Source organism: Diabrotica virgifera, chromosome 3 (assembly GCF_917563875.1).
Source record: "Diabrotica virgifera virgifera chromosome 3, PGI_DIABVI_V3a".
Classification (NCBI taxonomy): domain Eukaryota; kingdom Metazoa; phylum Arthropoda; class Insecta; order Coleoptera; family Chrysomelidae; genus Diabrotica; species Diabrotica virgifera.
This window is the reverse complement of record NC_065445.1, coordinates 78,969,413-78,985,581: the sequence shown is the minus strand read 5'-3', so window position 1 is coordinate 78,985,581 and position 16,169 is coordinate 78,969,413. Positions and strand designations below refer to the sequence as shown.

The 16,169-nt window shown below is 33.4% G+C and overlaps 2 protein-coding genes across 2 annotated transcripts; both read left to right on the top strand.

Annotated features, from left to right (window-relative positions):
* The first annotated feature begins 1,242 nt into the window (after positions 1-1,242).
* Positions 1,243-3,564, top strand: LOC126882522 (uncharacterized). The gene has a single exon (XM_050647489.1). The coding sequence runs from the start codon at positions 1,243-1,245 to the stop codon at positions 3,562-3,564; it is 2,322 nt and encodes a 773-aa protein (XP_050503446.1).
* Positions 3,565-10,378: 6,814 nt separating this feature from the next.
* LOC126882521 (uncharacterized) lies at positions 10,379-11,314 on the top strand. The gene has a single exon (XM_050647488.1). It carries the CDS (start codon positions 10,379-10,381, stop codon positions 11,312-11,314), a length of 936 nt encoding a protein of 311 aa, XP_050503445.1.
* The last annotated feature ends 4,855 nt before the right edge of the window (positions 11,315-16,169 follow it).

Below are 16,169 nucleotides of genomic sequence, written 5' to 3'. Positions count from 1 at the left end.
TTTCCTGTCTTTATTTTTTAAGTGCTTGAATTACTTCGGAGGGAATGAAGTTGCATGAAGTCTTGCATTGCAGAGTCTTAATTTCTCGATTTTTTTGTTTATATTCACAACATATTTTAGTCTGATTTTAGCTTATATTCGTAACTTTGGATATATGTAATTTTTTTAGTTGAATTCTATTTATCTTTGAACCTTAATCTATCCAAAATTTCGATAAATCCTCAGCCCTATTTTTTCAAATTATTCTAATTTAACTAAAAGACTTTTGCTTAAAAATTTTGCAATATTCTTTCTATTAGAGTCCTTCCTCTATCATAGGATTTTTACAGCTGTCACCGCCTTCCTTCTTTCATCAAACGTCTCCAGTCCTTTCTGTGCTGACATTCTCCATCTCTTCTTTTCTTTTAGATATATATTTTTGTCTTTTTGTTTCTGTTCTGACTCAACAGCATTTCCTGTCTTTATTTTTGAAGTGCTTGAACCACTTCGGAGGGAATGGAGTTGCCTATAGCAAAAAATAAAAGTCGTCTGTTGTTTTGTTTCTGTTGTATCTAGAGCCTTCTAGAGTTGCAGCAGATTAAAATCCTATATTTTAGTTTTTAGTATTTCTCTTAGAACTTTTTTGTTCTTTTTCTTCTGTTTTGTCCAGTGTCCCCATAGCGTTGCAGCAGATTAGAATTTTTAGTATTTTATTCATACATATTAGTTCTATCTTTGCTTACATTCGTAACTTATGTATGTGTAATTTTCTCAATCGAATTACTCTAACTAAACTAAAAGACTTTTGCTTTGAATTTTTTATTAGAGACCCTTCGTTTGGATATATATGTTTTGTGTCGGTTCTATTCAGAGTCTCGTAGCGTTGCTTCAAATCTCGCAATATTTTTTCTATTTTTATCGATTTTTTTTTCGAAGAGTCAAGTTGTTTATAGCAAGTTGTTATTGTTTTAGGCGGATTTAGCAAAAAATAAGCAAGGTTTCATCCATTGCAGTGGAAACGAACATCCAGCAGCCAAGTTCGAAATCGTTGAAACTTAGAATAAAAAAGAGGGTAAGTGATCTGATTTTGAATGTCAATTACATAATTTTATAGATTCTAATGTAAAACTAAGCAAAACAGCAAAATACCAAAAGCATGTACCTTATAGTGCAGGCTATTACTTAAAATGTGCTTACGATGACAGCTTATCATATTTTCGAAGCTACAGAGGTGAAAATTGCATGGAGTGGTTTGCAAAAGAAATGGCTGAAATATCCAAATTTGTCGATTCTAAAATAAAATCAATTGTACCTATGGTTAAAAAGCCTAGTACAAGTAAGGCAACTGCCTGTCATATTTGTGAGAAACGCTTTTTAGCTACAGATATAATTGTGGTAGATCATGATCATTTTACCGGAGAGGTAAGAGGATTTGCACACCAAGCATGCAATTTAAACTTCAGAAAGGTGTTTGTTGTGCCAGTAGCCTTCCATAATTTTAGTGGATATGACTCACATTTCATGATTATCGATTTATGCAAACATGGGCACCTGAGCTTACTTCCTATTAATAAAGAAAAATATATTTCTTTTACTCTACATTCAGATGAGCATAAAATTAGACTAAGATTTATCGATACTATGAGATTTATGGGAGCTTCACTCGATGAATTAGCATCACTTTTAGATACTTCAGAGAAGAAGATTTTAAAACAAGAATTTAATAGTTTAGATGATGATGCATTTAATTTATTAACTTGCAAAGGAGTATTTTGCTATGATTATGTCGATAGTTTGGAAAAATTAGAGGAAACTTCTTTACCTACAATTAGTCATTTTTATAATAAATTATGTGATGAACATATTAGCGAACAGAAGTATGTTCATGCGCAGAAAGTTTGGTCTACATTTGAATGTAAAAATTTGGGAGAGTATAGCGATTTGTACCTAAAAACAGATATTTTGCTTCTGGCTGATGTATTTGAACAATTTAGACAAAAATGTAGGGATACGTACCATTTAGATCCTGCGTGGTATTATACCATACCAGGGTATACATGGGACTGTATGCTTAGGTATACAAAATGTAGATTAGAGTTATTAAAAGATGTGGATATGATTTTGTTTATTGAAAAAGGCATAAGAGGCGGAATATCTGTGTGTAGTAACCGATTTTCGGAAGCTAACAATAAGTACATGTCAACATATGACCCCACACAACCCTCTAAGTACATCATGTATTTAGATGTAAATAATCTCTATGGTTGGGCTATGAGTGAATATTTACCTTTTGGAGGATTTAAGTGGATTGAAGATGTAACCAAATTTGGTGTTGCATCTAAATCCACTAAACTTCCCAAGGGTCATATTGATATTATGTCAATTCCGAATGCTGCGAAGGAGGGCTATTTCTTTCAAGTTGACTTAGAGTATCCACGTGAATTACACGACAAACATAAAGATTTTCCATTTGCTGCCGAACACCGCATTCCTCCCGGTTCAAAACTACCAAAATTATTGCCAACTCTTTTTAATAAGTCAAAATATATTATTCATTATAGAAATTTAAAGCAGGCTTTATCCAACGGATTAATTTTAACTAAAATACATAAAGTTTTGAAATTTAATCAATCTGCATGGCTGCGACCCTATATTGAGTTAAATACTAACTTACGGGCTGCATCTAAGAGCAGTTTTGAGAAAAATCTCTATAAAATGATGAACAATGCTGTGTTCGGTAAGACCATGGAGAATATAAGGAGGCATAGAACTGTAAAAATATGTAAAAATTGGAATGGAAGGTATGGAGCCAAAAACTTGATTGCAAGTATTCGGTTTCACAGTCGTACTATCTTTAGTGAAAACCTAGTAGCCATCGAACTAACCAAATCAGTAGTGTGCTTTAATAAACCTCTGTATATAGGTGCAGCAATCCTAGACATATCAAAATTATGTATGTATGATTTTCATTACTCCTTCATGCTTCCAACGATGGGAGAAGAAAATTGTATGTTATTGTACATGGATACAGATAGCTTTATATATGAATTACAGTGTTTAGATGCATATAAGGAGGTTTTAAAGGCACACAACTGTAAATTCGATACATCTGACTATTCGGAAAATAACCCGTACATGATAGAACGGTTAAATAAAAAAATACCCGGTCTAATGAAGGATGAAGCTAATGGAAAAATTATTACACATTTTATTGGTCTAAGATCAAAAATGTATACATTTAAATTACAAACAACTGATGAAGAGAGAGAAAAAGAGAGAGAACGTTTAAAACTGAAACTAAACAAGGAACAAATTGATTGTGGTATTCAAAATTTAGGTATAACCAAAAAAGCAAAAGGTGTAAAATATAATGTAGTCAAAAATATAATCACATTTGAAGATTTTGAAAATTGTTTAAAAGAATATAAGATTAAAAGCACAAACCAAAGGTGTATTCGGTCATATCAACATTCAGTATTCAGCATAGAGCAAACAAAAACGGCCCTAAGTCCTTATGATGATAAACGATATTTAATACCAGAATCCTTTAAGACGCTTCCCTGGGGGCATTGTGATATACCATAATTTTTTAGCAAAAATATAATCGCTTTAAGACGCTGAGGGCATTTACTTGGATATTAAAAATGTGTATGGCTGTTGAAAAGACACAATCACTTTTCCTCAGTAATTTTTAATAAAATGACTATTGTACAATATTATTTTTTCATTATCCTTTTGTAAATATATTACGAAAATAAAACACAAGTGTTAAATATATAATATTTATTAACAAATAAAGTTATTCAAGTCATTTACAACTTTAATTTTATAATAATATACATATTCTCTCATAGCATGGCTTAACAAAGTATCTGCTGGAGAAATTTCACAAAACGCAGTCATAGCTTCAAACGGACCACATAAACTAGTATCTGTACAAAAATTCTGTTGCAAAAAATATACAACATTTGTATAATATGCATGAAAGTTTAAATTTTCCAACAACGATATGCGATGAGTCACTATACTGTGGTGTACTTGTAGAATTTGCGTAACATCATTTTCATCTAAATAGTATTCCACACCATGTTTTTCAATAACAAGGAACTTGATTGAATCCAACACCAATTGTCGTATCTTGCAGTAGTCTCCACACTGAAACTCGACAGGATCAAACTCGTCTGCATAGAAAAAATCATTCATCTTTTGTGAAAACAGGTTAATTATGTCACTCCACTCAAATTTGTCTATACTAATTCTTTGACCGTCGAATAATTCTTCTTTTATGGCATGTTGGCATAAAATGACGGATGCCGTAAACTGTCTAGCTGGAGATAGACTAACTTTAATTATGTAACTATCTAGTGGAAATGAGGCTTCTAACAAGTAGTATGGTTCATTCTTCGCAGCTTCTTCGAATTTTGCTAAGACTTGGTCTAGTTCGGCACCATAATTGATTTCACTTGATGAATCATCGAATACCACAATAGAACTTGATGAACTATAACCACTATCTTGAGAACTCATGTTGAGGAGCGAGGTGAACTAACTGAGAGCGAGGTTGCTGAGCGGTCTTTTATATTGCGCCCCTCCTCTTCAAGGTTGCATTCGCATTAAAAAGTACTAAACCACATCTTTATTATTAATCCAACTATTATGTTTACTATCGAGACCCAGCCATTGAACATACATCTTATTTCCGCGTCTGTGCAATACTTTTTCAATTAAGTAAATGTCTGTATTTTTTGTTTTCTGTAATTCTTCTTCGTAGAATCCTCCTCTAATAGGCGCTCCAGTCATATCTTCAATCAAATATGTTGTGGGATTTGTTATTTTAATTTCAGTAATTTTAAATAGTTCTGTTGTCCAATTTGGCTTATATCCCTTATCAAAAAGGTGTTTATTTTTACTAATACGCACCATATCACCAACTTTCAATTTTCTTTTACCTGAAATTTTCAAGTGAGTGTAATATTTTCGTAAGATTTCTTTTTCGTTAGACTTATTAACATCAATAGGTCTAAGTCGAATTTTGCTGTGTTTCGTGTTATTGTAGTCTTTTGTAATTTGAGGCAATGTATCTATCCATTTGTAAGTACCATTAAGACTGAAATACTTGTAAAGTTTTTCCTTCAATGTTCGAATAATGCGTTCACATATGGCTGCTTTTTTAACACTAAAGGTATTATAGTGATTAATACCATGCTTTCTTATGAGGTTTTGAAACTTGGAATTGAAAAATTCTGTACCTTGGTCTGTTTGTAAATTTTTCGGAACTCGTCTAGTTTGATTTAAAATATCTGCAAACGTCTTTGTTATTTCCTCCCCTGTTTTTGTCTTTAATGGTCGAGTCCACACAAATTTTGAAAAACAGTCAATTACGACAAGAATGAGCTTGTAAGATTTATTTTGATTGGCATAGGATCGCATCTCAGCAATATCCATTTGCCATAAATCATCTAGTCCTTTAATGACGGTTCGTCGACGAGGATAATTTTTTCGTGCTGGTTTATGTAATTCGTTGACCAATTGTTGTTTTTCTTTAGACATTACGAATTTAAACTTAAGACGATTGTCCCATGAAGTAATGTTATCTACTGCGTTCTGTAATGTAGGTTACATTTGATTTATTAAGTATTTTCGATGGGAAATTATTTTTCAGGACAACATTTGATTTATTCTCTTGTTAGTCTTATTTACTGTCAAGGTATTTTCTGTAGCTTTTTGTAGATTCAATGCCTTGTTAATCCTATCTACTGTCACGGTATTTTCTCCAACAGATTCTTGTTTTATTGCATTCTGGATACTTACTGCTTTTTGTAAATCATTCATTTCTTTTGTTAAATCAGATATTTTCAAGACAGCCAGTTTATTTGCATCAGATAACTCATTATTTTTTTTATTAAAATTGCTTTCAATCTTACCGATGGAGTTTTGAAAGTCAGAAATTTTTTGTTCAAGTTGAGTATCTTTTGAACTATATTCTTTTTGCATCAAGTTAATCTCTTTTCGCAGAAAATTTTTTATATTTGCAATGTGGTCATCTACATATTTCTTGTTGGAAAGATGTATACCTGCTACAGGAGGATCTCGTTTAATATCCTTATTTACTGCATGTATCTGGTTTTGTAAATCTAAAATGGATTGTTTGAAGCCTTCACGCAGCTTTTGAATAGCTTGTTCATTAGAACGATAATGATGACGACCAAACTTATCAACACTCATGTTGGAAATGATGTCTAATCTGACCTAACATTAATATATAATATCTGCTTCACGTAATTCGTTGATAATGGCAACAATTTCGTTACTATGGGATGTGTTTCCTGCTTCTTGGGAAGCAATCAACAATTCGAGTCTATCACATAGTTCATTTGGATCATCCCAATATACATATTCAATAGGATTATCGTTGTAAATCAAATGAGAAGCATCGATGAACCCTGATCCTTTGGAGGTAGATGAAGTTGCTGACGATGATGAACGAGTTGCTTTTACTACTTCTAAAGGCGATTTCTTTGATGTAGTAGACCGAGTTTTCGGTGGTGAACGAGTCGCTTTCTCTTGACCTTCGAGAGACAGTTTCTTTAATCTAGTAGATTTAATTTTCGGTGATTGCTTCTTTGCTTTTTTAGGTTTAAACAACGGTTTGACAATATTAAGATATTTTTCTGCAGTTACACCTTTAAGATGGCCTATGGAATTGTGATGAACTTCAGTATTATTTAATTCTTTATATTGTTTTAAATCTTCATTTTCATGATTCGTTGATACTGTATCGGAAAATACATCGTCATCGCTATCTTCTTTTTTCACCTCTTCTTCTGATTTCATCTCTTCCTTTTTGACGTGTTTAAGCTTGTTATTAATAGCATGATGTGAGGATTGTGCAATATCTTTTAGTGGTTTAGTTATGGGTTCAAAGAGTTTATTTAGCGTATCGTCTTGTTCTGTCCTACCTAGCTTTAATGCCAAATACTTTTTGCGAATGACTTGAGCTAATTCAGCAACTTTACGCTTGCGTGCAGCTACCTCTTTGTCCAACATGTTGTTATGGAATGCGTGTATTTCGATCATAACTACAATTTTATAAACTTGTCGAAGCCTAAACGATATCGTCCGTTAGAAATATCGAAATCCTTAACAATTACGAACGTGCCATACTTATCCTGCCAACATTCAGAACAAATTTTTTTAAATTGAACAAATGTCATGTCAGGTGAGACGTGATCATCAAAGACGTGTTTTAAATTGAGCTCATCCTGTTTAAACAATACAATAAGGTTGGCATTATCACGCAGGAGTTGTTTGCCTGCTCGACTGTATGATTGACATATGTATGCACAATCGATATCTTTATGTCTTCCCATACAGTAATATTCACGTATTGTTTGTTGTGGATCCGTAGATATGTCATCAAATATGAATACTGAGTTTGGTTTAGCTTCGCCAGGACTTATTACGGCATCATTGTCTTTAAATGGAAAATAACCAACCTCTTTCACAGATTCCAACACTTCCTTCAAAAACTGATACTTGGGTTGAAACAACGATTTTGAATATACGTAAACATTTTTGAATTTAGCGCCATTTAGATCAAACAGTAATGCCAGCATAGCATTCGTTTTTCCACATCCGCTTGGGCCACATACGATAGCACGAAAAGAATGTGGTAGCAATACACCATGTTTACTGATTCTTGTCACGTTATCGACAAAATCCAAGTTCTCCACTGCTAGTGTCTTATCTTGTTGAATGACCTTCATATTGTGATTAAGATGTATTTTATTCGCTTGGTTATATAAAGAAATTTTTCAAGAAGCGATTCATTTCAATGTTAGTCGTTCAAGGTGAAGGAGTGTTGAATTCTCTGATCAACAATATACCGTTTGAATTGCATGCCCCTGGTTATCAGTATCTAGGACCTGGAACTAAATTACAGAAACGTCTAGCTCGTGGAGATCCAGGGATAAATCCATTAGATCGAGCTGCGAGAGATCATGATATTGCATATTCTCATAGTAATTCATTGAAAGATAGACATAAAGCAGATTGGGTATTGGAAAACAAAGCGTGGGAACGAGTTACAGCAAACGACGCATCTTTGAGTGAAAAAGCCACTGCCTGGTTGACTACTACAGCAATGAAAGTTAAACGAAAACTAGGTATGGGTATGAAACGTGGTAAAGGTGTTGGTTCATTTAAGCGACACGTGCTACAACCAATTATCAGAACGTTGAAACGAACTCCTCCGTCACCAAATTTGCGTAAATCAGCCCTAGTTGCACTTGCAGCAGCTAGAACAGCCGTGAAGAATATAGGTGGGAAAAGAAATGTACGAGTTCCAAGAATCATTCCATTCGAATCAAAATCTGGTGGTATTTTACCTTTAATCCCCATCTTTGCAGGCTTATCAGCTCTTGGTAGCTTGGCTGGTGGTGCAAGTGCCATCGCAAAGACTGTAATTGATTCAAAGAATGCTCAAAAGAAACTAGAAGAGGACAAACGTCATAATAAAGCTATGGAGCATCTAGGCAAAGGATTATATCTTCGAAAAAACGCTAAAGGAGGCTTTGGATTATATTTAAAAAAGTCAAAAAACTACCGCTGAAGCTACCTAATAGACCTTTAACCAATGTGGACTTGAATAAATTTGTTAAACTACTTAAAATTCCAAATTTTCGTGGTGTGTTTATGAGAGATAATTTACCTCGTAACCCTCGTAAACATGAATGTGCTATAATTAATCTAGACATTTCAACAAACCCTGGTACACATTGGGTAGCTTACAGAAAGATAAACAAAGACATAGAGTATTTTGATTCATATGGTTGCTTGAAGCCACCTCAAGAACTAGTTTCCTATTTGAATGGTGGAAGAATTGCCTATAATAACGATCAATATCAAAGTTATAACCAAATAAACTGTGGACATTTGTGCTTAAAGTTTCTGTATAATGGAAAATATAAGCGCAGATGTCTGGTATGAATTACCACAAGATATTCGCCATGCACTAGAATATTATTTACCTTGCAAGAAAGACTATAAGAAACACGTATGGTGCGATGTTTGTGGGACGATGGAAAGTGTATGTGTATTTTGTAGAATACCGTATTATGAACAAAATATAAATAAAACAAGAAAAACATGTAACATTATTCTAAGAAAAATAAAGAAATGTTTAACATATTTTGGTATTTAACTTACTGCACCTTTTACCTCCTATCAGTCATGTCTCGATTATTGACCCTAACAAGTACTACAAACGAGTTTTCGTTTACTCCTCAAGTGCCTCTTGTGCTTGATCCGCTACGGCAGTATTATGTAGCAGTGTTGGGATTTCATACATTTAATTCAATTCCAAACATTGATGGTGAAAAGTTTTATTTCTATGAGCAGAATGATCGTACAAAGTTGCGTTATATCGAAATTCCATCAGGATCGTATGAAATTACCGATATCGAAGCATACATTCGAAATAAATTAATGGGTATATACAATTCGGTTCAGGAGTTCACTTTAAAACCGAACAACAATACGCTTAAATGTGAAATTTTCTGTCAAGATCATACCATTACTTTCGAGAAAGAAGATAGTCTTGGTAAATTATTGGGTTTCTCCTCAAATAGAGTGTTAAAATCAGGAAAAATGCATTCTTCAGACCAACCTGTAAATATTATAAAAGTATCAAGTCTACTATTTGAATGCAACATTACTGAAGGAGCCTTCTACGAAGACAGACCTGTACACACCATTCTGCATTTTCCGATAAATGTTGATCCAGGTTTTTCTATTGATGAACGTCCTCATAACCCTATATACATACCAATAAGCAGCAGTATACGTGAAATTACCAAAATTACTGTTAGTATAGTCGATCAGGAATTAAGACCTGTCAATTTTAGAGGAGAGAAAAGTACGCTCCATTTGGATTTTAAGGAAACGATATAGATGGGTTTAATTATAAAACAAAACTCAAGTCAATATCCATTAGTCTCACACAGATCCTGCATGCGACGTGACGTGTCTGCCGCCAATAAAGCCTTTCTTGTTGCCATTGGATTAAAGCTGAAAGATGTCAAAACGTCAATACATTCGACGGGGGGTTCAACAGCAGGAGCCTCAACCTCATATTTTCGATCTTTACCAAAAACCTCTGTTCGATAATACTATTAGAAAAGAAGAATTTCGGACATATACACCATACATCAAATCATTTAATAATAGTGACGTTGTCGAATTTATCATAAATTAATCAGATGCATTTTTTGGGATACACGAAACGCTGTTGGAAATTAAAGGAAGTATAGAGAAAGTAGGTGATGAAGTGGTTTCTCTTGCACCGAATGCTGGAGCTTTCTTGTTTGATACATGTACGTATATCCAAAGTTCACATGATATGGAAATAGTTAGAGACCCAGGTGTAGTTAGCACTATTCGCAGTTTGTTATGTTATACTCCTGAAGATTCCAAGTTTCTCAGTACTGCAGGATGGAACTATCCGAATAATCCACATATATCGGGAGACAACTTTAGTCTACTGATTCCGATAAAACATATATTCAACATTTTCAACGACTACAATAAATTAACCTATGGCCGTCAAGTGTTTCGATTTGTTCGAGCACGCAATGATAGAGACTGTATTCTAGTGAAAGAACCTAATGCTACAACAACAACAACAGTATCTTTAACTGTTTCCAGCATGGAACTCAAGGTCAAGCATGTCTTTCCCAATGATGATATGAAAATTGAATTAATGACTCCGATTAAGAATAATGTGCCGATAACTATACCTTTCCGTAAATGGGAGCTCAATGAACTACCTTCACTTACGTCAGGATCTCGACGCGAGATATGGAGTGTAAAGACAACTTCATCTGTTGAACGCCCACGCTATGTCATTGTGGCTTTTCAAACTTCTAAACGAGATGACATACACGCTGATCCAACGTTATTTGATCACATTAGAATGTCCAGCGTGCGATTAGTTATTAATGGAGAATACTGGCCTAACGAGAGAATGCAATTGGATTTTGCAAAGAATGACTATGCTATAGCTCACTATAACTATACGGAATTCTTTCCTAGTTATACTCTTTCCTCAACAAAACATCCCATCTTAGATTATGCTGCTTTCAAGAAATATGCCTTATTTGTTTTTGACTGTTCCAAGCAGGATGATACGTCATTCAGATCAGGAACCGTTGATGTTAAACTGGAAATCGAAGCAGATGAAGGTTTTCCGGCAGGCACTCGAGCCTACTGTTTAATTGTTCACGACAGCCTACTCGAATACTTTCCTCTAACAGAAGTTATCAAAAATATTATTTAAGTCGGTTTAAAGAGTACGTCACTCAGTATCATTCATCACGCTCAATCATGAGGATTGCTTTAGTTGACATACAGGGATTTATGGTAGATGGATGGTTTGTACCCAAGGAACTCAGCATTGAAATTGGTTTTAAACGACATCATTACATATTTACGTCTCCGCAACCGTTTACTTCATTAACTAATCAAGATAAGAAGACAGTATTCTTCTTGGAGAAAAACGTGCATGGCATTCGGTATTCCAATGGTGATGTGGAATATTCCAAAATAAATCAAATACTAGAATCCAAGTTATTGTATGCTGCCGATTACATTTACGTTCGAGGAGAACAAAAAAGCAGATTTTTACAACAGAAATGTAATATGATTGGAGTTTTTCCTACAATTATTGATGTCTGCAAATTTGATTATACGCCTTGCGTTTGTAAATTTGCTCCTGATGCAAACCCCTGTCACGCCAATGGAGTGTTTTTATGTACCGAAAGAAATGTGGATCGACTACGCCAATGGTTTTGTAATACGATATTACCTGTATAATTATGTTTTATAATAAAAATGTATAGAAAACTATTGACTTTTAATTAAAACTCCTTTTTTACTCATCAATTTTTATATTACGTGTCAAATGCTCTATTTACAATTTTTTAAAAATAATTTTTAAAATTAAGATAAATACAGGCATTAAAATTAAACATGTCAATGCGAATATATTATTAATTTCATTTTTCATGTTTCCGCTGGTGGTGTTATCGTCCATGGTTGAATATGTCCTAGTGGATATGTTCTATCGCTAATATGTAGGTTCTCTAATTGTTTGATAATTTTTCTTAAATCCTGATATACTTTAATATCTTTCTGTAACTCAATGAGTTTATCTTGAAACTGTTCAACTTTATGTCTGTACTCACTCAAAGACATGACGCTACTAACAAATTTGTTTTAGTAAAGATACATATCTAATGCCTTTATGACATGATGTTTAATTTTTCTCCATCGCTTAAACATAAATTATGTTACGGTCGTAGATAAAATATAGTATGCAACTCGTAAAGCTTAGATTTCTACACGTGACTGGTTTAAATAACATATTATTTTATGGTCATAGATAAAATATAGTATGCAGCTCGTAACGGTTAGTTTATGGATCAAATAACATATTCGATACTCCCCACACCTTTAACGTATGACAATCTCCAAGACCAATGACAATCAGACCAATGCTAACGAGATGTCACCATCGCTTAAACATACTAAATTATCGGTCGTAGATAAAATATAGTATGCAACACGTAGAGCTTAGATTTCTGCACGTGACTGGCTTAAATAACATATTATGTAAAAGAAGAAGAATAGACAGTTGACAAAAAGAAGAAGAGCGTGGCGACTAGCACTGAACGGAAAATTGTTTTATTTTTAATTTATTTACTATTTTAATTTAAAAATAGCGTCATCTAGCGGCTAATAGCTAAACTATGGTAGATTTCTTTGACGTAATGTCAAGGAAAATTGGATCAAAAATGGCGAATTTAAATAAAAATACTGAAATGGAATAAAAATGGCGAATTGGTGGCGCCATCTAGCGGAAAATAACTATGGTAGATTCCATTATGGAAGATTCCTTGTGACGTCAGCATCTATCTCACTCTTACTCATTGGGAAGGTACTTCTCTCTCTAACACATTGATTTCCCTATCTCTATAGTCATGCCCGCTTTGGTTATCTACTCTAATAGATCGTTAAACCTTACTCGTCTTATAATAACTCCAGGTATTTTTAATTCTTCATTTTTTTGATGAGGGTCTTATTTATTGTAATGTTTAAGCTATACGCTGTGAGCTCGTACGTAGAAGGGATATTTAAAAGTTCGTGAGCGCCAGTATAGTGACCAGTCAGTGAACTTTTTCTGGAAATTTGACATAAATGTCAAAGTGATTAATTTAAAACATTGAAATTAAAAACATTAATTAATAGGAAAAAATATTAGTTAGTCAAAGCTGTGGTGTATATTTTTACCCTAAATATACTTACGTTTTAAATACTGAATTTAAGTTTTTTAATATTTCGTAATATGTAATTATAAAGCGCCATCTACACGATAATTGTGAAAGTATCTGAAGTAAAACTTTAATATTTCATCAATAGGTCAAAATAATCAGCAAAATCTCAAAAAAATCGATTACAATTTAATTACCTTTTTGCGTTGTAAATATTACGCGATAAAAATTAAACAATAAATTTAAAAATTTCCGGCGAAAGTTGCATTAGTATTCCGCTAGTTAGCGACACCAGCGAAGCTCAGAGCGTATAGAGACAATTTGTAATGACAGATTGGCGGAACATATAGTGTTACACTGATATGGGTTCCAGGGCATCGAGGAATGTATGACAATGAAAGAGCTGATGCATTTGCCATAAGAGCATCAGCTACAAATTACTTCGGTCTAGAACCGCCCATGAGAATGGGAGTGCCAAAAAGCAACTTCTGTAACGGAAAAAATGCCACACAAAACAACACAACTCACACTAGGAAAATAAACTGAACATACGCCAGTTAAGGGACAGCTGCATACAATGGGACTATTTCATGGAGACTTGAGCTGTAATACAGCCAACAGAAAAGTACTACCACTATAACACGTATAATACTTCATATGAATTCCCCAAGGCAATTCATATGAAATCATTTAGGTCTTTGGAATAATATTTTATATCGGTCACTGTAGTCCTGTCGCCAGGGGGGTACAACGGCATCCTCTATTCAGATAGACTTACCCACAATTTTATGTATTTTGATCCGTAGAACACGAATTTTTTAGGTAACAGTTGATCCGGATGTCGATAAGATTGTTATAAATATAAACAAAGAACTTGAGGAATTGCACAACAGCGATTTTTCGCAAAACAAAACATTTTTTTGTATTTATTGAGTCATTCTAAGCAAAACATGTTCTTAAAAATTTTTCCGTAAGATGCATAGTTTTCGAGATAGGTAAACTCGGTTGAACTTTCAAAAAATCGAAAAATTGCAATTTTTGAACCCGAATAACTTTTGATTAAAAAATAAAATAGCAATTCTGTTTACCGCATTTGAAAGTTCAAGTAAAATTCTATCGGTTTTGAGTATTTGCATTGCGAAATATTAATTTTTTTATTGTTAAACAAAGCTATAACCACATAGTGCTTGAGTGATGTTTTCAATGCATTTCTCATTTAAAATCGAACGAGTAGGCCATCCTACAAATAGGTCATTTCTACCTAGCATGCGTTAAAACGCATGCATTGGGCACGGGAAAAACTATTTGTTTACAGCTTTGTTTGACAATTAAAAAATTAATTTTTAGCAATGCAAATAATCAAAACTGGTATACAGTAAAACTTTTGTTAACCGAAACCTTTTTAACCGAAACATCGTTTAACCGAAACGGCTGGCTTTTTCAATAATTTTGTCAATAAAAAGTAAATTTTTATCTCAAAATGGAAACAATTCGATGTTAATTTGTCAACACATGCCAACTTTGACCAAGAATACTATGTAATATGATACAAGAAGAATACAAAAAACAATGTTATTTTTAACCGAAATTCTATTTATCCGAAACGGCCTCCCGGATCAACTGTTACCCAAAAAAGTCTTGTTCTACGGGTCAAAATACATAAAAAAACTTGGTAAGTCCATCTGAATAAAGGAGGCCGTTGTACCCCCCCCCCCCCCCCGGCGACAGGAGTACTGGTAGAAGATTGGTTCACCATCCGCTCTAATGATCAACAAGAATATAGGAAGATGAACAATAAAGTAGCATTATAAATTGGCATTCTAAGGACCACCAACTAACGTGGATAATAAAGAATACAATTATTAACAAATATGTGATTTAATGACTAAGTTTGTTATTATAAGTAAATTAAGATTTGCTCAAAGTTTAGCGTAAAGTTCTTATCTTTAAACCGCCGATTCACTTTCCCATTTAGATTAGTCTGCGAAACACAAACCACAATGTCACTGTTGCAGTTTAAAGGTCACTAACTAGATCATGAACTAAGGAAGTTTTCTTTAATTTAATAAATTTAATTTATAATAAGCGTTTGCAAAACGTGTAGCTTTTTACTATAACCTAGACATACAATCACTATATAAAATACGGTTCCATGACATCTCGTAACGCGACAGTTCGTAACCGGACAGTTGGTAACGGACAATTCGTAACAGCGACAGTTCGTAACGTCGACACTTGGTAACGGCGACAGTTCGTAACTATACAAAATCGTAACGGACAATTCGTAACATCCAAATTGAATTATTCTGTTTATTGTTGTTAACGTGGAAACTAACTGTTATTACAGTTATAAATGGAATTATGTTTATTAATTTAACGAATCAGTATCAGGATAAACATTTTTAAGGCATTTCATATTTCGTGTTTCAGAATATAATAAGTATTTAAACCAAGTATTAAAGTACTACAAGCCATCCCTCTTATCAACTATAACCGTTGATTGAATGCCCCAAAGCTATTACCAATCACAAGGTTTATTATAATAACAGGTAATTATAATCTTTCTTTTCATTTACAAAATGTTTATTTAAAAAGTTTGGAATGTCTAAAGACGGTTGTCAGATTAAAGATTTCAGGAATTAAGTACTTTATTATACCTTTATCTAGGCATATGTAAATTTAAGGAACAATAAGAGGAATAAACTTTTAAGAATATTGTTAAAAGTTTGTATGTATTTAAATATTTGTTTGTGTTTAAAAACTTTTAATATATTTAATTGAATCACGAAATATAAAACATGTTTATCCCCATACTGATTCGTTAAATTGATAAACATAATTTCAATTATAACTGTAATAACA